General features: G+C 43.3%; 2 protein-coding genes across 4 annotated transcripts; one reads left to right on the forward strand and one right to left on the reverse strand.

Annotated features, from left to right (window-relative positions):
- Positions 1-324: 324 nt before the first annotated feature.
- LOC112895946 (glyoxysomal fatty acid beta-oxidation multifunctional protein MFP-a) lies at positions 325-6,827 on the forward strand. 2 transcript variants are annotated; one of them, XM_025963960.1, is made up of 19 exons: positions 325-686; positions 784-908; positions 2,261-2,332; positions 2,452-2,517; positions 2,625-2,681; positions 2,772-2,839; positions 2,929-3,010; positions 3,125-3,180; positions 3,297-3,599; positions 3,703-3,789; positions 3,857-4,031; positions 4,141-4,262; positions 4,340-4,503; positions 4,571-4,825; positions 4,966-5,087; positions 5,154-5,275; positions 5,755-5,903; positions 6,003-6,141; positions 6,480-6,827. In XM_025963960.1, exons 2-19 carry the CDS (start codon positions 806-808, stop codon positions 6,513-6,515), a joined length of 2,178 nt encoding a protein of 725 aa, XP_025819745.1. In that variant the 5' UTR covers positions 325-686; positions 784-805; the 3' UTR covers positions 6,516-6,827. The 2 variants fall into 2 exon arrangements, with proteins under 2 accessions (XP_025819745.1, XP_025819746.1); XM_025963961.1 differs by lacking the exon at positions 784-908.
- LOC112895947 (serine/threonine-protein phosphatase PP1-like) lies at positions 6,656-11,935 on the reverse strand. Of its 2 annotated transcripts, none has more exons than XM_025963962.1 (4): positions 11,606-11,935; positions 8,776-9,335; positions 8,501-8,692; positions 6,656-7,697 (listed from the first exon to the last, which is right to left on the reverse strand). In XM_025963962.1, the coding sequence occupies exons 1-4, from the start codon at positions 11,802-11,804 to the stop codon at positions 7,674-7,676; spliced, it is 975 nt and encodes a 324-aa protein (XP_025819747.1). In that variant the 5' UTR covers positions 11,805-11,935; the 3' UTR covers positions 6,656-7,673. The 2 variants fall into 2 exon arrangements, with proteins under 2 accessions (XP_025819747.1, XP_025819748.1); XM_025963963.1 differs by lacking the exon at positions 11,606-11,935 and adding an exon at positions 11,255-11,564.
- Between the last annotated feature and the right edge of the window lie 12,706 nt (positions 11,936-24,641).

The following is a 24,641-nucleotide window of genomic DNA, read 5'->3' on the forward strand; positions in this document are numbered from 1 at the left end:
TCGAGCTGAGTCGAGCGAGCAAGGAACAAGTTTTATTTTCAGCTTTAAAGCCGATATGTTTTTTTTTCCTCAAGGGTGGGAGCGGAGTTATTGAGAGCGTCACGCAACGAGTTTCTTATTCGGCCATCGCCATGCAAACACCATACAATCCACGTTGCATGCGATACTTCCCTCGCTTTTCTTTCCTTTTGGAATATTTTTTGCACGATATCTTCAAGAATTCGCGATAAAACAAGAGTTTACATGGAAAAAAATTGTAAAAGAATTCAAGACGAATACAAGTCCCTTTTCCTATAGGACACTGGCTATCTTCAGCCAATATCCTAATCCACTCACCCTTCTCGCTTAATCCACAATCTCAAATGCCGCCGTAGCAGAGCAGAGTCCCATGCTTTCTCGGGAAACAGAGCAGTAGATGAGATAGATAGCGTCAGCGGCAACCGCTTGCGGTACGCGCCATAAATAATAATTGGGAGATAAATGCCAGCACTGGTAGCTTGCCAGCTCCCAACTCCTAGCAAGCCATAACTGCAAGAAAGCAACGGCAGCAAGAAACCTTGGAACCACCGGAGCAGAGATCGCGGCGGCGATGGCGGCCAAGGGGAGGACGGAGCTGGAGGTGGGGGCGGACGGCGTCGCCGTCATCACCATCTGCAACCCGCCGGTTAACTCGCTCTCCATCGACGGTATGGTACTCCGCTGCGCCCTATATTCTCCCAAATCTGCTTTGTTGATCTTTCCTATTTTTCTTGTGGGCTTGTTGATGCGAGATTGGAGTTTCAGGTCCGCTGAGTTGCTGAATTTGATGAGGGGAGATGTAAAATTGCTTCCGTCGTGTCAATTATTGCAGCCGCTGTGCTTAATTTTGTACTCCGTGATCTGTATGATCCGAGATTGGGGCTTTTGCGGTAGGGGTTCGTGGGGAACTGTAGAATCATTCTCGATATTACTGTTTTGTTTGTAGAATTAGAGTGTGTTGGATTGGGGCTAGCACTTGGCTAATTTCCTCTAATTTAAGTTATGCGCTGTAAAATATTTCCTTAATGAAGATGTTTCTTCTGTGTCTGTGTCATACTGCCATATAACAATTGTGTGATTAAACCATGTCCTGCCAGAAACGTGTCATTTTTTTTGTCACTGCTGGTAGTCTTACAAGGTTCTGTTGTTCAGTATGCAGATTTCTGCAAGTAGAATACATTTTATTTATTCCTTTGAATAGAACAATAAATAGTAACTGAAACAAATCTCCAGTTCAATCACGTTGACCTGTACCACAAAGTTGGACAGCAAGGCATACTGTTTTCTTGCAAAAATGTTCTTAGCTGTTTTCCTTTGTTTCTCCTGGCTATCATCTTTGTGAAAATACCACTGAGCTTATACCTGTGGATGCTCGTTTTCCCCATATAGTAAGTTATCCAGAGGATTTCCCCATGTAATTGTTCCTTAATGTTTCATATTTATTGATGAAAATGTTTCCGATCATGTGTTGAAAGTTGTAATAAAGAAACCATGCTAAGCTGGGCAGCTTCACTTCACTTGACAGCATAGCATTGTTGAAAACTGCTTGACCGAGTGCCTTGTAAATTTTATTCTGAAAATCACTTGACTGAATCAATAGATTATCTTATTAAGCTATCTCATAACATGAATATTTGAGTAGGAAATCATCACTTTGAGCAAAAGTCCTATTTTGTAACGTGTATACTTTTCATGCTTTTTTACTTGCTCCTAGTTTTTAAGAGTGGACTGCTTTGGAATTTTTAGGATATAGTTCAAATGTGAAGTAACCCATGATTTGTATCCAAATCCCCAATTCAAAACATGTGGATTTGCACATGGCACAATCCCTATGTTAAATACATGGAACGTCAGAAACATTTATTGCAAGGTCGGGGTATATGCACAACTGTCAAAGCCGAAACATTATAGAATCACTGGAAAGAGTGATGTAGTTCCATTTGGGGAAAAGGATAATATTGCTTATTGCACAAAGATTGTATGGCTTCGATGCAATGCATCTGTGTCTTCCATGACCATATATATAGTTTATGCACCCAAACAATTCACTAACATTGTTCCTGTTTCCACATAGACATATACACATGTTGGACAACCCTCAAATGCATCTGTATACGAGCCATTCAAAACTAGTCTTAAATTAGTTGATTCAATGTATTAATTTAGTGTTATACAGTGATTTAATGGATTGCATTAGCTGCTAAATATGTTGATTCACAATTGCTTTTTTTTTTCCTTCCAGTCTTATATAGCTTAAAGGAAAGCTATGAAGAAGCCCTTCGGAGAAGCGATGTCAAAGCCATTGTTGTTACAGGTATAGCGCAGTTCATTCTTTTAAGAAATACATGTGCCACTTTTTGAGGCGAAGTCCCAAACAGAGCAACTCCTGTTTGTTTGACAGATGGTAATTTTTTGTTTTACAACTTACTACAGGGAAAGGAGGAAAATTTTCTGGAGGATTTGATATTAGTTCTTTCGGTGGTGTTCAGGGAGGCCAAAGTACATTATACTTCTACCTCTCACTACACTATCTCACCTTATAATTGTTGCATGAACTACTCTACAGTTCTCATCACTAAGTTATCTGATCTATCATTTTTTAACAGTGATGCAACCAAAGGTTGGTTATATAGCAATTGATATCCTCACAGATACCGTAGAAGGTACTTGATTCGTTCACCTTTCACAATCGGCTATTAAATTTATAATGAAGAATTGTCTTGATCAGTTATTCGATGTCTTGTCCTAAATAGCTGCGACAAAGCCATCGGTGGCAGCAATAGATGGTCTTGCTCTTGGCGGTGGATTAGAAGTTGCCATGGTACTTTATAATTTTATCCTTATCACTGTCATTAATTCATTATTCCAGAGGTGGTAACAATAAGTGAAAACGTTTATGTATTCAATTAGGCATGCCATGCACGTATTGCAACTCCAATGGCTCAATTAGGGCTTCCAGAACTTCAACTTGGAATTATTCCAGGATTTGGAGGTAATTTATTTTTCATATTTTTCTACTTATGATAGAATTGTTTAATGTACTTGCCTCCTTGGTACCAAGTAATTCGTTTCTGAGTGTACGCTTTCCCTATTTCCTTACTTTTAGGAACACAACGACTCCCACGTCTTGTTGGACTGACAAAATCTCTGGAAATGATGTTGGTAAGCTATACCAGTTTTTTCTTTCCTCCTTGAGCATAGAGATTTCCGTTTTCTCTTACATTCGTGCAGCTTCTCCAGTTATTTTTTAAAACATTAAAGATATATCATCTTGCCAGCTATCTAAGCCAATCAAGGGTGGTGAGGCACATGAACTGGGTTTGGTTGATGCCTTAGTTTCTCCTAATGATTTGGTGAATACTGCTCGTCAATGGGCTTTGGATATATATGAACTTAGGAGGCCATGGATCAAAAGCCTTTACAAGACTGACAAGCTAGAACCTCTTGGAGAGGCTAGGGAAATTCTGAAGTTTGCAAGAGCTCAAGCTCAAAAGCAAGCAGCTAATCTTCGCCACCCACTTGTTTGTATTGATGCTGTTGAAGAAGGCATAGTTGCAGGACCAAGAGCAGGGCTCTGGAAGGTACTTGGTATTTCTTATATTTTGTGCTGCTTATTATAAAACTTTCATTGGTAGAAACAGCATTATGAAATTCTGTGTACACTTGCTCAATGAAAAAATGCAGGAAGCAACTGCTTTCCAGGACCTGCTTTTTTCAGATACATGTAAAAGTTTGGTCCATGTGTTTTTCTCTCAGAGGGCAACATCAAAGGTATGGGCAACCTTTTTAGTGTTAATACGAATCATACACTGTCCTAATCCTTTGTTACATTGAACAGATTCCAGGTGCAACAGACTTGGGGTTGATGCCTAGGAAAATAAGTAAAGTTGCCATATTAGGTGGTGGACTTATGGGTTCAGGAATTGCAACTGCAATGATATTAAGTAACTATCCTGTGATACTTAAAGAAGTAAATGAAAAGTTTCTAAATGCTGGAATTGACAGAATCAAAGGTAGAATTATTTAGAATCATCTTACATCCTGCCAAATGTTTGGCCAGTGTCTGATACTTAGTATCAGTGCAATTATAAAATAGACAGCCTCACTATTTTGTTTCACCAGCCAATTTGCAGAGCCGGGTGCGGAAAGGGAAAATGACCAACGAGAGATATGAGAAGGCTATGTCTCTTGTCACAGGTGTCGTTGATTATGAACATTTCAAAGATGTAGACCTAGTTATTGAGGCAAGTCTTTACCCTTGTTTCCACACAAAACTTTACTTGCTTAGTTATCCTTATTCACTTGCTTCTCACGATTGCAGGCAGTTATAGAGAATGTGAAGTTGAAGCAGCGGATATTTTCTGACTTGGAGAAGTACTGTCCTTCCCATTGTATCCTTGCTACTAACACATCTACAATTGATCTTAATCTAATTGGAGAGAAAACAAAGTCTCAAGATCGTATTGTTGGTGCACACTTCTTTAGGTAATACAGCATAAATCGATACATGATTATTTATTTATGACAACTATTGACTTATTGTATTGTGTAGTCCTGCGCATGTAATGCCACTTCTGGAAATAGTCCGTACCCAGCGCACCTCACCACAAGTTGTTGTTGACTTGTTGGATGTCGGGAAGAAGATAAAAAAGACACCAATAGTGGTTGGGAACTGTACTGGCTTTGCAGTTAACAGGATGTTCTTTCCGTACACTCAATCAGCACTCTTTTATGTTGATCTTGGTATGGATGTTTATAAGATTGATCGTGCCTGTACCAAATTTGGAATGCCCATGGGTCCTTTCAGGTAAGATATTGACCTTGTATTGTTTTCCTATAATCTATAAGCTTCTGGAACCTTTGCTTGTGTTTCATGAGCTTGCATACTATTGAGTAACTTACAGATGGATTCAAAGTTTTTGCCCTTTTTCTGTTGCTTGTATCCAGACTGGCAGACCTGGTTGGATTTGGTGTGGCCGTGGCCACTGGTATGCAATACCTCGAAAACTTCCCAGAGAGGGTCTACAAATCAATGCTACTTCCTCTCATGATGGAGGACAATAGGGCAGGTAAGCATAATTAAACATATTTGTTATCTCTGCAGCTCATATTGGCTTATCAAATATTTAACTCAGGTGAGGCCACGCGAAAGGGATTTTACAAGTACGAGGGAAAGAGGAAGGCCACTCCTGATCCTGAAATCACGAAATATATTGAAAAGTCTAGAAGCATGGCAGGAGTTACAACAGATCCTGAGGTTTGGCTTCTTCATCATGTGATTATCCATGCCCTTTTGCTATGTCTTAAAAGCCATGTTTTGGGTAGTAACACAATTACCAGTTGAGAAGTTGGCAATACTTTATGGTCTCATTTGTGCTCATAGCTGATAATACAGCACCTAAAGCTATTTACTTTCTATGTAAACATACTGCTTTTTATTTTTGAAATGTGAATGGTGGTTTGGAAGCAGATTTTAATAGAACTGTTGCCATGGTATCAACTAAATATTAGAACTATCCGAAGCAGCTAAGCCAACACAGTGTTAAAAGTCATTTTCCTTTATGCCAAACGTGATGGTTAGGATGGTAAAATGAGTGAATGCACCAGATTCTTATGAGACGTGACATGAAATGCTAGAGCAATTCGGATGTAACATTTGGTAAATTAAATGTTGTATTTTTTCTGAAACTGATGAGGTTGCTTCTAGTGCTAAAACCTTTGGTGCTATCGTGCCAGTTGCTGAAGCTAAGTGAGAAAGACATAGTTGAGATGGTGTTTTTCCCGGTGATAAATGAAGCCTGCCGGGTCCTTGATGAGGGTATCGCGGTCAAAGCTTCTGACCTTGACATTGCGTCCATCTTTGGCATGGGATTCCCACCTTACAGGTCTGTTTTTGTGTACTCCGGTCCAATTTCTTCCTTTTAACCGAACCCCAATCCATTTTCATCTTATAACTGAATAACTCACATTCTATTAACAAGCAGGGGAGGTGTTATGTACTGGGCGGATTCCATCGGTGCAAAGTACATTCATGGAAAGTTGGAAGAGTGGACAAACCGGTATGGCGGCTTCTTCAAGCCTTGTTCTTACCTTGCTGAAAGAGCTGCAAAAGGGATTCCTCTGGTGAGCAAGTCATTATCTTTTCGGCTGCCATCCGTCTTGCAACTATTTGTAGTCATAACTGTTTTCAGGTGTGCATTAAGAAAAACTAATTTAGCACTTACATTAAAATCATGCATATGGGTACAGTGTCATGCAGGCATACTCGAACTATTGCAGCTGATTTGCACAAATATCTGCAGCTCATTAGCATGATTTTCAAAATACAAGTGTGGTAGCATTAAACTAAATACACTAATTTTCTTGTTTTGTCTGTAACATTTTTTCTTCTCTTTGGCCTATTTTCAATAATGTGATGTTAATATCAACATGGCACCTGATTGGGAAACTTCCATTTGCAGAGCGCACTGGCAAAGAAAGTTCAGGCTCGGCTATAAGATGAATGCTAGTGGATGTGCGCAATAACTTCTGCTATAAGATGAACGGAGGAAACTACACTGAATAACAGAACTCCGATCCAGTGGATGTGTGGAATAACTTCTGTCGAATACTAGGTGCCACTTTTTTTCTTTTTCTTTTTTTTTTCATTTTCTTTCGATCGGATGTGCCACTTTTTTAGGATGCAAGAAAATGAAGCGCACGGAGAGTGTACCATGAAGTAGACAAGTGTTACTGTTGTTGGAATGTCTATCGGTCATTAAGTTGAATATATTGAGACCTCTCCTGTGGTAATAAATGTAGCCAAGCTATATCGCGGAGTCTCTTTTTTAGATTGTGCGAAGTCCTTTTTCTAATTCTCTAATATTTGTGAAATTACGAGCAAAGTAGGGGACCTTTTGGAACGCAAGAATGTTTTTGGTCAGCTATAGGAATGAAATTAGTTTTTCGTGGAATTTCAACAAAACTGATGCATGATTCCAGCATTCTAAACAAGGGCTAAGGAATGTCATACATAGTGGGGAAACAAGGTATATTGTTATCTTGAAATAGAAATACATGTACCAGACCGAAATGTTAATCCTTTTTTCTTTCCTTCGATGCATCATTTCTTTTTGGAGTTTATGACCACACACAAACAGATATATTGCACTGTTACACCACATATAATGGGTGACTGTTACAGTAAGCATTATTTTATTTTTTGATGCAAAGGCAGATTTGGTACACAAAAGCATTTACGTGGAAATGAATAGAATTACACAAATGCACGATGCATATATAACATAGCCTGAAGAACATACACAGGCAAACAAATCTCAAAGTGATCAGGCAAAGAAACATCACTAGAATAACTAACAAAAAACACTACTGCACCCAACACCTGTCCACCAGACCAAACATTGCAGCGGTGGCGAGGTAACTATAGAGAAGCTAAGAAAGGATTAAATGCCCGAGAGAAACATTGCAGCTGTACAGAAGAATGTAAGTGCTGCCGATTGAGTCTACACAATTCAGCGATGATGTAGGCCCTGGCACTCCAAAGGGTAGGAGAAATAGACTGTAGAACGCTAATGCCATGCCCTGGTGGATCCGAGACATAATAAGATCACCCCCTTGGAGCTGACAACAATAGTGACTACGTAACTGAGTACAAGTTAGACGTTTTCTCCTTTTGGTGTCTGTTAAGAAAAGGGGAAAACGATTATTTGAGCTCATAAGCATTGCAAAAAACTTATGATTATTTCCTTGAAAAAGAACTTGAAGTTCTTTAGCTCGCAGAGGGGAAAAAAGAGTAAGGTGTATTCTAAATGCATCACGCATTTAGAATTGACGCACAGACAAAAAGAATGCAGGAAGCTAAGAAAGTGACTATTAAAATGCCGATAAGTGTTACTAGAATGACGTTCAAATTTAAATGGAAGAGGTATCGTGCACTGGTAACATATTAAATTGCCCCTGGACAGAATATAACTATCAGATTATGACTTTAATAATTTCATTACAGCTTTCCATTCTGTATGTACGATGCCATTTGCACGGTAGCATAACATGAAAACAAAGGTTGATGGATTCCATCCAAACCTTCACCCCATCCCCCAGGTAGTTAGTGTGTCGGGACAGTAAATATTATGCTACTAAAGCATGTGCCAATGGTTGAATATTTATTCTTCTTCCTAAGTAATGTTCATGCGAGCAGTAAAGTACACATGTTCTCGCTACACATGACAGAAAGTCACTCTCTCCAGGAGTCAAAATATAGGCTTGTAGGATATCCAATATAGGCCCAAACCCACAATTGTCATATAAATACGGAACACAACATGGGAAATACAAAATTTGAAATAAAGAGGGTAAGATAAACATAAATTATAGTCCATGAGAAAAAATTAATGATTTTCAGCAAATATAACTCAGTAGTAATATATTTGCTAGCTACCCAATGTGATGTTTATGATGAAATCACTTAAAGCTTTATAATTACCTTGTTTGGAAGGGGTTTCCTTGAATGTGGTGCACCTGTTTCCTTTGGCTTCAATATCTGAAAAGAACACATTAAGCTTTCATCTATGCTCAATAGAGCACCTGCATTGTCAAATTCACCGCAATAGTTTGGAGCTGAAAAGATCGTCACTAATCTTCTCTCTGCAAAGAACTCGTAGCCATCTTCTACCACCTAGGGGGAAGAAACAAACACGTCAAAAACTGACACATGAATCTGAAGAGAAAAAAAATAAAGGCTTATATACTTTTGCTTACCTGATGAGCTCGGCACACAAGGTCAAGATCATTCTTCTCCAAGAATTCTACAAGCTTATCTGCACCAAAAGTGCAAGAAACACCTCTATCACTCTCCCCCCACCCTTCTGTATCAGGACTAGGATCAGACCAAAGGAGATCACACAGAAGGCCATAGTCAGGAATTTCGGTAGGCCTCTCAATATCTTTTATTTGATCCAAGCTATTCAATTCAGGTGAGAGGCCACCATGCATGCATAGTACTTTGTCATCAATAAGTGCTGCCATAGGCAAGCAGTTGAAGCAATCACAGAATATCTTCCACAGTCGAACATTGAATCTCCTTTTACATTCATCATAGAAACCGTATACTCTGTTAATTTTTGCATCTTCATGGTTCCCCCTTAAAAGGTATATATTATCAGGGTACTTCAACTTGTATGCCAGAAGCAGACATATGGTTTCTAAGCTTTGTTTGCCTCTATCCACATAGTCTCCAAGGAAAATATAAGTTGAAGCTGGAGGATAACCACCCAAATCGAATAGCCTCAGAAGATCAACAAACTGACCGTGGATATCACCTGCACGTCAAATTGCATGTAGGTTCCTTAGAGACAATTTCTGAAACATAAGAAAAGGCTAAAACATAATAAAAGGTATCTCTATCCTGTAGATATGCAGAAATGGCCAAGAAAGATAACATACTGAACAAGCTAACACCTTTTCTTCTAAGTAATTGAAAGCAGGTGTTCTGGAACACATAAGAACTAAAGAGCTCAGCATAATATCTACTTTCAAAATATGGCCGGACTAACTTTCAAACAAAAGGGGACGCTCAAATGATCTATATTTTGTCAAAGGACATTTCTCCTTATGTGATGTTTTCATTTCCTGATTTGCTTACACTGACCATTGGTGTATCATGATGATAGAGTCTGCAATTTAAGGTGCTGCAAACTGACAGTTGTAAACTACAATATCAAAAAAGGGTAAATTCATCAGAATGTGATTCCAATAGTCATAAAAGGACTTCAATGTTTATAAGCTTCACCATAGAAGCAAATATTTTGTTTGGTAAGAGACTTAAGTGCTTAGCATTGACTTCTCTACAAGACCGCCACATGGAGTGGCCAGCAGGATTGTATAAATATAGCCAATTACGAAGTAGTGATAAAGTTACTCATGAAGAGTTACATCTAGCTTTTGCTTGTAGGCGTACCACACAGTTACAGTGTCAACATCACCTCACATAAACATATTTAGGCCCCGTTTGGGACAGCTTTCTCACCCAAAATGGCTCTCCGCTTCAAAGTGATACTTGGGTGGACCAGTTAGAGAGTTGAACTCTAAACTCCTATCCCGACCCGGGTTCAAAGCACAACACCTTATAACAAAGCCTAGGGGAGCCTCCCCCGTGGTCGAGTTTTATTTTCCTAGGTAATATTCAGGGAATATTCTTTATTGAAGCAAAATTGGCTCCTCCAAATGAACTAGGAGACCATTGAAACCACTTTTTTTTGGCTTCATTGGTTCCTACAAGCTAGAGAAGCCGGAGCCCTATCAAAGGGCCCTTAATGAAAAATCACCATTACCTAGTTATTGGAACAAAATGTTGTGCATGTCCCATCATTATGAATCCCTCCTTCCCGCCCTATCCACTATACCCATCCATTGAGGGCTCCACCAATATTTGGTTTCCTCCACTTCCATCATGATGCTCGTTCGTTTCCTTCCCTTCCCTCCTTATGTATGCGAGGCAAGAGCCTAGTTAGAGGTTCCTAGGAAGACCCATGAGGCAAAACTAGGGTGCCTACCTGTGCCTAGAAAACTTTGACAGTGTAATTTAGAAAAAAAAGTATTACTAAAATGGAATGGGATTAAACAGCGAAGGAAAAATATAAGCATGAAGAAACAGCATGTAGGAGCAGACTGTCATATGTTAGTAATAATGTAATGCAGCTATGACTCCCATGTTCACAAGACACATCACAATGCACATGCAAAGTTTTAGTTGCGATCCCGAAAAATCACCAGAATTTTCTGCGTGCAACTAAGCACTAGTCATGCAATCCAACTATACACACCTGAAGAATGTACTAAATAATTTTTAATCAAACATTCCAAACAACCTAGCAGACAATCCAACAATCATGCAATGCTGCGCACAAGTCAGAAAGCCTAGCTTTACTCACTAGTCACCAACTCCGCAATGACACCAAAATCCACACTCAAGGAGGCTCAGGGTTAAGATAAACCGAACGAGACTACCAACCTCCAACACCAACCAAGAAGCAGGGCCGGCAATCCCCCGGCAGCATAGCATATTTTCCCCCCACTTCCAGCAGATTAGTTTACAATACTTTGATGATGACATTACGCTTGCAGACCCGGCATTACCCAAAAAGCACAAAGCGTGCAGAAACAGGCAACCCAAAAGTGCGGTTTCCTCCCCCCCCCCCCCCCCCCCCAGAAATGTACAAAAAGATAAGGCCAGGCGTACCTAATAAGCAAGGACCGTGGCAGCTCTGCTTATTGACCACGAGACAGGAACGGCGACGAGGCATTCGGAAACTGCACTTTTCTGCCCCATCCAAATACCGGGAATTACACGTACGAATTTCATGAGTATGGTAAGCGCCTGCGGACCGATAATCGATAAATGAACCTAGGCAGCAGCATTTACCCCCCTAATCACCTATGAACACGGCACGAATCTAACCCGACCGCAGCACTCAGAATCCAACCCAAATCGTGAAATTCAATGGGGCACGGCGGTCGAAACGAGACCGGGGTGCACATGCAGAAACGAGAGGTGCAGCGAAGGCAGGCAAAGGCCTGCGGGGGCGCTCACCGCAGATCTTGACGGGCGCGTGAATGCGGAGGAGATTGGGCTGCGCGAGCAGCACCTGCTTGGCCTCGACGCAGAGCTGGCGGATCTCGGCCTCCGACAGCTGCACCTGCCTCCCGCCGCGGCCGCCCTCAACGAGGCGCCGCAGCACCTCGTCCACCGCCGCGGCGTCCATCGCCCCCGTCGACGCCCGCGCCATCATCAATTCCGCCCGCTTCCTTCGACCCCCCCGAGCGCTCGACGGACGGCAACCTCCAGGAATGCGGGAGGGCGAGGACGGAATGGGATCGAGGGGAACGGAGGCGGTGGCGCGCGGGCGAATGAATGGATGGTTTGATGGAAATGGATAATAGTGACGGTCGCGGTGGTGGTCGCAATTATGTATGGTTGGGTTGGGCTTGGGCGGGGGGCGGAGGGATGGATCATCGTGACCTCGTCGAGCCGGATGGGCCGTCGGATGGGGCACGGACGGGCGGATGCCGGGGGCCGGGATTTTTCGTGGCAGGTTGGGTTCGGCAGTTTGGGTAAGAGGAAACGTTCGCTGATCTACGGGTTTGGTTGGGTCTGGTGTGCCGCCGGACATGGGTTGGTGTGGTCTGTCCGAGACTCTTTCGTAGGTTTACTAATCTGGTTGTTCAAGTGGATACAGCCAAAGCCTTTTTAATATAACAAGCGCTCGTGAAGTATGACTAAGGTGGTACACTTTTGTTTAAATATATAGGTTAAGGTATTATGTTTGAGTCTAATAACCGCGTTACTCGGCGCCTATGTATCATGCAAGAACTAATGACGATCCTCCGTTATTACCACCTCACCACCTTTAATTTTACAGCTTTATAGTCTAAATTACTGGGTAATTATTTATATGCCTCAATTCTAGCATAGTGTTGATCTAATTAAGAGTCTGTTAGGGAGCACTCCAACCTCAAAAAAAATAGTTCCACTCTATCAACCCTAGGTTTTTTCAGCTCCACTCCGTGAACTCCAGGAAAACGGAGTTGGCTGATTAGCTGACTCTAGCTATAGGAAAGGGAGTATTCGGGCGGAATAGTCCTTTTTAGTCCTTTTTGCCTCTTTCTTTTTTTTGAATAGTCTTTTTTGCCCTTTCTTTTTTTCTCGCTACTGTTTTTGACATATTCACTACAGTAACAAAAAATGCAACACGCAACCATACTTTGCAAAATGAGAATAGTATTTTTTTCGCATAGATAATTTGCAAGTTAACATGCAAAATGAGAATAATAAACTTTGTCAACTAGTTCCAAGCAAAAGAAAGTGTAGTGGTCAGCTCATCAGGAACTGATTGCGGATGTTGACCCATCGGGCGTTGATGATGAACCGCGTTTGTTGTATCTTTTCGATATTGTTGGTGTGAAAGCAGGATCATGATCAAAACGAGCAAAGTCTTCGTTCTCACCTCCATGCTCCGGAATGAAATTATAAAGGACCATGGTTGCTACAACAGTCATCTTTTGCTTGTACATAGGATAGGGTGGCATATTGTAGAAATGATCGCTCAGTGATATTCCGGATGGATGAGCGAACGCGATTGAATCTTTCCATCAGAGTCCGAGGTTTCGTACCTCTATGCCATTCCTTCATATGGTACCTTTCACCCTTGTACGGAGTGAGGTACCCAGAGCAATTAGGATATCATGCGTCCACAACATAGTATATGCGTCCACAACATAGGATAAAAAATAAGTTATTAGTACTCGCTATTATTGTAAACAAATATGGTTGTAATCATGATTAACACATGGTACCTTGTGGAGGATGTGGGAATAATGTTTCGTCCACTTTGATTGGTTTGTATAGAACACTTGTGCTATGCATAGCTCCCAGCTGTCCTGTGGAAACATATGTGAAGAGCATGTTGAAGTCACATGCTGCTAGAATATTTTGAGAAGGTACACCGGTTTTGCCAAAATATCTCACTTGATCCTCAGGTGAGAGAGACTCATATGAGTGTCATCAAGTGTACCAATTCAATCTTTGAAGTGTGAATAAGCATGTCTGTCATCTCTTATCCTCTTGTGGGTAGTGGGAAAGTTCCAATTTTTTTGTCTAATGAAATCTTGCGCCATAGCCATCAAAGCATTAAGAACCTCATCAAACTTTCTACTGATGGTTTCTCTTGATTGCTTGAATCTATTTTGACCTCTTCTATTTGAATCATAGCTACCACATGTGTATAGGAATATTGCAAGCATCTCTTTTGTGTCCATATGCATAGAAGATTCCAACCCATACCTATGCACCAACAAATCATGTAGATTCATAAATATTTCTATGCTCATACGGAGCTGTCTATGGCATTCACCCGGAGTGTGCAATATCTCCAAAAGCCATCCCATACTGCTAAGGGTCGATGTCCTTGGTGGATTTTTAGCAAGGTAGATATCAGTATACATTAGTGCAATCTCACTTGCACCCAAAATAAGATTCCAATATTGCTCGCTTTCATCAATAGATTCATCACTTTTACTTTCAGTTTCCTACAAAGGATTTGGCCCCAAAAAAATTAAAGCATACAAATTAGATACATATTCAAATGACACCAAATATGATATAATGAAATAGTTCAAATGACATGGATACATAGTTCAAATGACACAAATATAATAAAATAAAATAGTTCAAATGACATATGATACATAGTCAACTGACACAAATATGATAAAATAAAATAGTTTAAATAACATAGGATACATAATTCAACTGACACCAAACAAGACTAGGTATCAATTGACACCAAACAAGACTAGGTATCAATTCCATATTTGTCATTGTACTTCCTGCTAAGCCAATTAAATCTAATCTCATTTGTCAAAAGGATCATGAACATTTTCCTTTGGTCCTTCTTCACAACAACTCAGTGGCAATGTAATGTTCATCCGTATCATAGATTGCCTACCCCACATTCTAAAACATCTATGAGCATCCCTTAAGGAGCTCTATGAAAAATATAGAATTGGCTCCAACACCAAGTTTTTTCTGAAGTTTCCGGATCTGAAATTTTTGGAGCTAGACGTGTTTAGTAGGGAGTTTGTGGAGCGGAGCTAGAAAAGTTGGAGTGGAGTTCTCTCAAACATGCCCTAAGTAGCTAAGCTCAATTAATTACCATCACTAGATGGTATGGAACTTTAGACAATTATGCTACCAGCTTTTGGATCAGATCAAAGATAGGAACGAGTGGGACAAGAAATGAGTTCAGTGTCGCCTTAGAAAAGGACTCCGCGTCCCACAGTCTAAAAAGAGGTTGCAACTACTGATTAGACAAGTTCTTACCACTAAGGGTAAGTACATTGCTATATGTCAGCGGTCTCATAAGTCATGCAATTACACGTAGGATTTTTTATTAGGTGGCGGAGAGAGAGCGAGGAGAGAGAACAAGATGGTTGTTTCGCGATACAACCGCCTCATAGGCTAAAATTTAGGACTATGAGACCACTTTCTCACTATTGTACGAGTTGTTGTTGCCATGCAACTCACAGTATTTCCTTTTTCTATGCACAAATTATAAAATTATGTATTTACTATGAGACAACTTATAAGATAATCCATTGTATGTATTGTTTGTTACATCGTCTCAAGATAATATGGCAATACATGAGACCGTCTATTAGACTAGACCAATGTACTTGCCCTAATCTGCAATGGGAAGCACGAGGAAAACATGATGTAACCTATTGTTAAACTAAGTTAGGTCACGTTTGGTTAAGAAATTTATCTTTATAAGTTGTAGATATAGGTTGGATTTGTTGCTTTTGCTTTCAAGTTCTTTTCCCTTTATAACTTCGTTAATTTTTCTTGCATTCTTATTAGATTGTAGGAACCTAGCTAGATTGTTCAAGAGGAAGTCATTTGGATCTAAATAAATGAAAAAAATGGATATAGTCGGATCCTTTTTTGTGCATTTGAAATGACTTGTTTAACAATCTCCGAGTAAATTGGTATCTAGCTTATTTAATTTACAGGAGTCTGACCTTACTATTCTTCGTTGGCCTAAAGCTGTATTAGCACACATGACATGGAAGGGGAAGGACTGAACCGAGAATATAGAGATCGAACTCTTTGACCATTTGGAAAATAGATTTTGAGATACATAGTGTCACATCCGATTTCCGATTTATAAGAACATAAACCGAGCAATCATATATGCGCCAGGATCAAGTCACGCATATATACAACAGAATTGTCAAGATATCACAACACATATCACGAAATAAAAGCATATAAATTGTAAATGAATCGTTTATTACAATTGAATCAAGAATCAGTTCAAGGAGTGCGGAAGCGTAAAATAAATACATGAAGAACAGGGCGCCACAGGGATGTCGGTTGGGAGACAAACGCCTAGAAATCATCAAGTCCGCTGATGTAGTCCTCCACGTCGCCTGGTACTGAGCAACAGTCGAAGATATCCCAAAGAGAACAGAAGAGTAGAGAAGGCAAATGTGAGTACACAACTTGTACTCAACAAGTATAACACAAACTATGAGTCTCTACGGTTAGCTGACTCAACTGCATTAGCTTTTAGTCTTGACAAATTTTATTAAAACTATTTACTATAAGTGGATGAATTACCATAACCCAAGCTGCATAATAATTAATCAAAATTAATCATGAGTCTACTGAAATCCAAACCAAACCACCAAAGATAAACCCTACTAATCAAACGGAGGATCTGGGCCGCTCATGACCGTGAGCACGGCTAGTATACCAGTTTTACACTTTCGAGAGGTTGCACAACTTTACCCACAAGTCATGAGCTACGCTAGTTGTTCACCACACTTCCTAGGTGAGATGACTAGCAAGCGCACTACGAGACCGTTACAAAGGACCACGTTAGTAAGGTGTAACCGCTAAGATTTCTGGATCAGCGATGATGGGGCCCACCTCACGGGGGTACAAGCACACAGCACAGACCAAGCCGGAGGAGCAGGGACCATTGAAGCTTACCACCCCTCTTGCCCCGCAGATAAGTTACTCCCAAACCAAAATGACCTAATTAGTAAGTCAAGACCGTCCCATTCTAGTCTTGTGGTTGCGCGGTTGTCCCAGGTGGTCGCTCTATGAACCGGTTCTTATGGAGAGTGGCCAACCAAGCACTAAGCACCGTGCTGGCCTCCTAAACCATGTTTCTATAAAAATATATTTTTAACGAGACGTGAGCCACTCAAGCACACATCACAGAGGGCCACTCTCAGAATCAATGTTGCATATACCATTAATCAAAATTAATTAAAAGGACCATAATTTGTGAGAGTGCAGCACCTAGCACAACTAACCAGAAATGCAACCTAAGATATTTATATAAAGGATAAAAGTGGCTAGGAAATCCTTGTAGGCACACAGTATTAAAATGTAGTATGAAAATGTTATACTTGCCTTCCTCAAAGTTCTCCTGCTGCTGCTCAAAGGGCTCTGAAGAAGGTGGCTCCTGGTACTCCTCTGGCGGTTCAACGTCTACTCACGATCGTAACGCCAAAACATGGTCCACATAGGCACATACATGCAAATAATAAGATAAGAAATAGTACAACAATATAATAAAACAGCATACAAAACTAAGCTAAAACTATTCTACGCGTTACAACGATCACGTGAGCGCAAAAACCACCTAAAACGGAGCTAAGACGCGAAAACTAGGGCTAAAACAAGCTCTAGGGACTTTTCTGTAAGAAAACAGGAGGTTCTAGGGGTTTCTGTGCAAAAACCGAGGGTCTAAACCTAATTAAACTATAGACATAGGGTCTAACATGCTAAAACTCAAGGGTTGGACTGCGGACCCAAAACCTAGAAAGCTCAGGGGCTTCGGTGCAAAGATAGGGGCTCAACTGGAATTACTTTTGAACTGGGTTGGACCGCGGGTTGATTCCAAAGAAACTCAGGGTCTCTTTAGCAAAGCTGCCAGAGCGAAAGGGTACCTTCTAATCTAGACCGTCGGATCTGGATCGGACGGTTCGGACGCTTTTCGGTTCGGACGGTCCGATTTGAACGGCGGGGCTCGGACGGTCCGATCTGCATGGGGGAAACGGATGGTCCGATCTGGATCGGACGGTCCGATCTGAACGATGGAAACTGGTCCGTTGGATCTAGATCGAACGGCTCGGGTTGAAGGGGTACGCGATCTAATCCTAAGCGTTCACCTCGGATCGGACGGCTCGGGTTGGTTGGGCGCGAGGGGTGGCGGCGTTGTAACGCCGGCGACCCAATCCCGCGGCGGCGCGGCTCAGGGTTCGCCGGATCTCACTGTAAATGGTGCTCCGGGGGTCAAATTGGGCAGCGCATCATGTGTGATCTTCCTGGGGCTAAAGCAGGTTTCGGGGTGCTCTGGACTTGCGTGCGCAGCGGCGGGGGCGGTCCTGCACGGCGGCGCACACCGGCGTGCGGCGTTCCGGTCCCTGCGGTGACCTAGGTGCTACGGGACCTAGCGCAACAGGAAGAGCAGGACCACGTGGTGCTTACCGAGGGCTCGGATCAACCGGAGAGGCAGCACAGGGTGGTCGGCGGAGAGATCCGAGCGGCGAGGACGGGCGGCGCTCGTGGGGAAGGTCGATGCAGGCCTGCCCCGAGCTTCTGATCCCCACGGGTTGGCTCGTGGTGCTCCTGCGGAGGTGCCACGGGGGTTAAGAGGGTCGGAGGGCTACCGGCGGCGGTCCTCGGGTGGAATTCCGGCGCTACACGGGTCGGGGTCGTGAGGGAAGAGTTTGGGGAGCTTCCGGGCGGTGAGGCGAAGCTGATGTGGGGGTTGGCAGGGGTGGAGGTGCAACGGGGCGGCGGGTCCGCGGCGGAGCAGGAGATGCTGCGCAGTGGAGCGAGCGGGCGGCGGTTTAGGGTTTGGGGCGGCAACTACGAGGTAGGGGATAAGGGTGCAGAGGGCGCGGGGTGGTTTAAAGAGGGAAGCCAGGGATCTCGGGGGGAGGGGGGCGCTCGGGGAAAGGCCGGCGAAGATCGCGGCGGGCGTTGCGTGGCCGGTGGAGGGAGGAGGGAGAAGGGGCTGACAGGTGGGGCCGGACTACCAGAGAGAGAGGGCTTCGGGAAAGACTGAGAAAAGAAGGAATGAGTGACCTACTTTCCTGTTTGCTTCCTTTTTTTAAACCAACTCAAATCTATTTGAATTGAACTCAAATTTGAATTCAACTCCTATGCACTCAACCAAATAAAACTTATGCACCAGCATGAATGCACAAACATGTTGAACCTAAAATAATTTTTAATTACTTGCGTAATTTAATTAGATTAAATGCAAGCTAGGCAAAATAAATTCTTAGAAAATTACTGGAGCCCATTTAAATTCATTATAAATCTCGGAATTTTACATTAGGGTGTTACAAACCTACCCCCCTTACAGGAATCTCGTCCTGAGATTCAGATAGGCTAGCTAGCAAAGAGATTGGGGTATGTCTTCCTCAGCTCATCTTCTCGCTCCCAAGTAGCCTCATCCTCTGTGTGATGACTCCACTGAACACGACACATCTTGATCCTCTTATTTCTAGTAACTCTCTCAGACGTCTCCAGAATCTTCACCGGATGCTCGGTGTAGGTCAGATCCTCCTGCACTTCCAACCCTTCCAATGGTGCTTGCTCTTCTGGCACCCTCAAGCACTTCTTCAGCTAAGATACATGGAAGACATCATGTACTCCTGAGAGACTGGGAGGTAACTCCAAATGGTATGCTACCTCACCCTTCCGTTCCAACACTTTGAACGGACCAATGTATCTAGGGGCTAACTTCCCCTTCACATTAAACCTGTGGATTCCTCTCATCGGCGAGACCTTCAGATACGCATGATCATCCACTGCAAAGGTCAGATCCCGACGACGCACATCCGCATAGCTCTTCTGAAGAGTCTGAGCGACCCTCAGATTCTCTCGTACCTGTTGTACCATCTTTTCTGCATCCTCAATAATATTCGGACCGAACACCTGCCTCTCGCCAATCTGATCCCAATACAGCGGAGTTCTACACTTCCGACCGTACAAGGCCTCGAAAGGGGACTTCTTCAGACTGGCCTGATAGCTGTTGTTGTATGAAAACTCCGCAAAGGGCAGGCATTTATCCCAGCTAGTACCATATTGAATAGCACAGGCGTGAAGCATATCCTCCAACACTTGGTTGGTTCTTTCTGTCTGCCCATCTATCTGAGGATGATAGGCGGTACTGAAGCGTAGCTTCGTATCCAACGAATCATGCAACTGCTCCCAGAACCGTGAAGTGAACTGAGATCCTCGGTCAGATATGATCTTCTTCGGAACACCATGCAGACAGACGATCCTGGAGATGTACAACTCTGCGAGTCTAGCACCAGAGTAAGTAGTGTTCACCGAAATAAAGTGGGCAACCTTCGTCAACCGATCCACTACTACCCATATTGAGTTGTACCCTTTCTGAGTACGAGGCAATCCAACAATGAAGTCCATAGTGATCTCCTCCCATTTCCACTCTGGAATCTTCAACAGCTGCAATAGACCTGCTGGTCTCTGATGCTCTGCCTTGACACGCTGACAAGTGTCACAGATAGCCACGTACTCTGCAACGGAACGCTTCATTCCATACCACCAGAATCTTCCCTTGAGGTCATAATACATCTTCGTTCTGCCCGGATGAATGGAATATGCTGTATCATGAGCCTCACTCAAAATCAGCTTCCTGCGATCCTTCACATCTGGCACACATATCCGGCCCTTGTACCACAAGGTACCCTGATCATCCTCTCTAAAATGAGATGCTTTGCCAATCTTGAGCAATTCACGGATCTCCTGCAGCTTCTTATCTTCTTTCTGATGCTGCCTGATCTCTGCCTCTAGAGTGGATTCTGCCTCGAATGATGCACTCGAGGTGTGATGCAAGAAACCTAGACTCAACTGCTCAAACTCCTCGCATAACTCCTGAGGCATCTGGAAAGCCACAGCCATATTGACATAGCTCTTCCTGCTCAGAGCATCTGCTACAACATTGGCCTTGCCCAGATGATAGTGAATCTTCAGGTCATAATCCTTGACCAACTCTAGCCATCTTCTCTGCCGCATGTTCAGCTCACTCTGAGTGAAAATGTACTTGAGGCTCTTGTGATCGGTGTAAATGTCACACCTTTGCCTAAACAAGTAATGCCTCCATATCTTCAGAGCATGCACCACTGCGGCTAACTCCAGATCATGAGTGGGATAATTCAGCTCGTACTGGCGCAACTGCCGTGGAGCATAAGCTATCACTCTGCCTTCCTGCATCAAGATGCAACCAAGAGCATCCCTCGAAACATCACAATACACTGTGAACCTCTTGCTCTGGTCTGGCAGAGTAAGGACTGGCACCGTAGTTAACCTCTTCTTCAGCTCCTCGAAGGCCATCTGACGCTCATCAGTCCAGGAGAAATCCACACCCTTCTCTAGCAAGGAAGTCAAAGGCTTCGCAATCTTGGAGAAATTCTCAATGAACCTCCGATAATATCCTGCTAAGCCTAGAAAAGAGCGGACTTTCTTCACTGTCTGGGGCACCACCTAGTCAAGCACATCCTTCACCTTGCCGGGGTCCACCGCAATACCTCCCTTGGAGATGACATGACCGAGGAATGGAACCTCGTCAATCGAGAATTCACACTTGCTGAGCTTGGCATACAGCTTGTGCTCTCTCAACCTCTGCAACATGAGCTTCATATGCTTCTCATGCTCTGCCTCTGACTTGGAATATACCAGGATATCATCAATGAATATCACCACCAAGGTGTCCAGATAATCCATGAAAACCTTGTTCATCAGATACATGAAGAAAGCCGGAGAATTGGTCAAGCCGAAGGACATGACCGTATACTCGTATAGCCCATACTTGCAGGTGAATGCCGTCTTTGGGATATCCTCGGGACGAATCTTCAGCTGGTGATAACCCGAACGCAGATCAATCTTCGAGAATACACAAGCGCCCTGAAGCTGATCAAAGAGATCCTCAATACGGGGCAATGGATGCTTGTTCTTGATGGTGACTGCATTCAGGTCCCGATAATCGACGCACAGTCTCTTCGCGCATCCTTCTTCTCTACAAGCAATATAGGAAAAGCCCAAGGAGAGAAACTGCGACGGTATAGCCCTTGGCTAGCAACTCGTCGATGGTCTTCTTAACTTCCTCATGCTCAACGGGTGCCATACGATAGGGCCGCTTAGCAATAGGAACTGTGCCAGGCAAGAGATCAATAGAAAACTCAATGTCGCGATCAGGCGGCTGTAGGATCAAGAACACCGACTAGAGGGGGGGTGAATAGGCGGTTTAAAACTAAAACTCACAACACTAGAGAAAATTTAATTAGTAACACAAGAGAGTCCTATGTCATGCTACTACTATCTCTAAGAGGTTTGCAACCTAGGGTGACAAGATACAATTCAAGCTCTAATAAATTAAATTGCTCAAAGTAAAACAAAGATAAAAATGAGCAAGAGAGATAACCAAGCTTGACACACAAATTTATCCCGTGGTGTCGATGACTTGCCGGTCACCCCTAATCCACGTTGAGGTGGATTCCAAGAATTAACCGCTCCTCTATCAAGAACCTCTTGATCTTGAGCCGGCTAGAAACAAGGAACCGCTCCACACCTCGATTTCACTAGAGTTGCTCTTCACCACTCCGGCAAGGTGAGCACAAAACCTCTCACAACCGAAATCGGGGCTTCTTAACAATCTCCTTCAAGAAGCTCCACGAAATCACCTTCTCCAAGCCGTCTAGGGAGCGGCAACTCCCAAGAGTAACAAGCCAATGATCCTTGCTTGAAGATTCCCTAGTGCTACAAAGCTCAAACTCTAAATGCAATGCACTAGGAAGCACTCTCACTCTCAAAAATGCAAATCCTTAGCAAGTGTGTGAGAGAGAGGGATGTCTTAGCTCTAGAGAGTCAAGAATGCAGTCCAAATGGCCAAGAGAGAGACCCAAAGGCCGGGCATTGGGTATATATAGACATCCCATCAAAAACTAGCTGTTACAGTCTTTTCTGCGAGATCGCGGACCGTCCGGTTTCAAAAACCGGACCGTCCGCCGTTATAAGCCAGAGAGTCAACGTGCATTAAATGTGTGTCAGAACTAGCCGTTACAGCCCTGGCGGACTGTCCGCCGTCTAACCAGCGGACCGTCCGCGGTTAGGAGTTCCACCACTCCAGAGACATGGCAGTCTCTGGAACAATCCTTAAATCAGCCAGCGGACCGTCCGCGCGCAAGGAGCGGACCGTCCGCGGTTCATTCTAGAAAAACAGACAGAGACTGCAAGGTTTCTGGTTCAACATATCGCGAGTCTAGCGGACCGTCCGCCTCCCAGAGGTGGACCGTCCGCGGACCAGGCCACAAGACAGACCAGAGAACACCCTCTACAGGAACCAAGAGAGTTAGAGTGGCGGACCGTCCGCCCAAGGTGGCCGGACCGTCCGCCCAAGGTGGCCGGACCGTCCGCCCAAGGTGGCCGGACCGTCCGCCCCCGGTGGCCGGACCGTCCGCCGGCCACAAGACACTCCCACTATTCATCAGTAATGGTAGCGGACCGTCCGCTCCCATGGTGCGGACCGTCCGCTTTTGAGCAGTCAGCTATCAAACTTGTTCTTTTTCAAAATCCGACAAAACGAAGTTAGCCCTTATGCATGCACTTAGATATTTTGAGCAAAATGGCACTAGAGACCTGTCAAGCACGAGTACATGACCCCTCTTGATAGTACGGCTATCTATCCAACAAATCCGGTCACTTATCATCCACTAAGCACCTTGTGACCGGTAAAATTCAAAGGACCCTATTTTATACCTTTGCCTTGAGCCCAAACTTTTCTCATCGTCTCCAAAGATCCACACGTTCGCAAATAACTCTCATTCATCCGTGGATCAACCTATACTCATTTTCTCAAAAAGAATTGTTAATCCACAAACCGTTGTCATTAATTACCAAAACACGAATTAGGGGCCTAGATGTTTTCAATCTCCCCCTTTTTGATAATTGATGACAACACTAAGTTTTGGAGTGATAAAAGTGTTCAAGTCAACTTCATACGCTAGGCATAAAGAGAACTTGAAATTGAACTTTGGAAAAAACTTACTCATTTTCCTTGAAAATTTCAGAATATGTATGAATAAGTTAACCAAGTTCAATGAGTAGAGAGAACTCCCCCTTGATGTGTGCATATAAATTTGAATGAATATCCAGAGCACACATATTTATATATGAGCATTTTGACGGAGTTTTCCCTACAAGTGGAAATCGAGGCATACAAGATACACAATATATATGACATGAATTTTAGCTTGATTACCATAGCCTCACAACCACAAGATGAACATAAGTGAATAGAAGTAGCGTACATCAATATAGTTCATCACAAATAACAAGCCAAATCCATGCAAGATATAAAACATAAGTCCATCCAATAAAGTTCAACACAAAATAAAATATCAGTGGCAAGCGGAAGCAAAAAGCGAATGAGTTCCATGAGAAATCCATGAGCTCCCCCTAGATCAAGGCACTCCAAAAGTTCCTTCTCCCCCTTTGGCATCAATTTCCAAAAGGATCAATCCATCGGCGGTGGAGGAGGAGGCGGTGGATAGAACGGCTGGTGCGGGTAGAACTCCGGAGGCGGCACTGGAGCCGGGAATACTGAGTAGAAGTGGTCAGAAAACCCGGTGAAGGCTGTGCTGAAGGTGTCAAAGCGCTGCTCCAAATGCTGCTGCCTATGCTCGAGCTGCTCAACCTGCTTAGACGAAGGCAAATCCTCAAAACGGGAGTCAAGAGCTGCAATATCTGAGTGTAAACTCTCCTGAACACCCTGCATCTGAGCCATCATGAGCTGGAACATCTGCTGCTGCATGTTCTGAAAGTTGAGATCCATCTGACTCTGCATCTGACTAGTCAACCCAGCAATCTGAGAAGAGAGATCTGCCTGCATGGATGTAAAATACTGATCAAAATAGCCAGCTGGAGGAGCCCACTGCTGCTGTGCGGGAGGGGGTGGTGGTGGCATGCCATGCTGAGCTGCAGCCGCTCCTATGTGAGCATCATCGTCACTATCGTTATC

The sequence above is a fragment of the Panicum hallii genome, chromosome 5, assembly GCF_002211085.1.
Source record: "Panicum hallii strain FIL2 chromosome 5, PHallii_v3.1, whole genome shotgun sequence".
NCBI classification, from domain to species: Eukaryota; Viridiplantae; Streptophyta; class Magnoliopsida; order Poales; family Poaceae; genus Panicum; species Panicum hallii.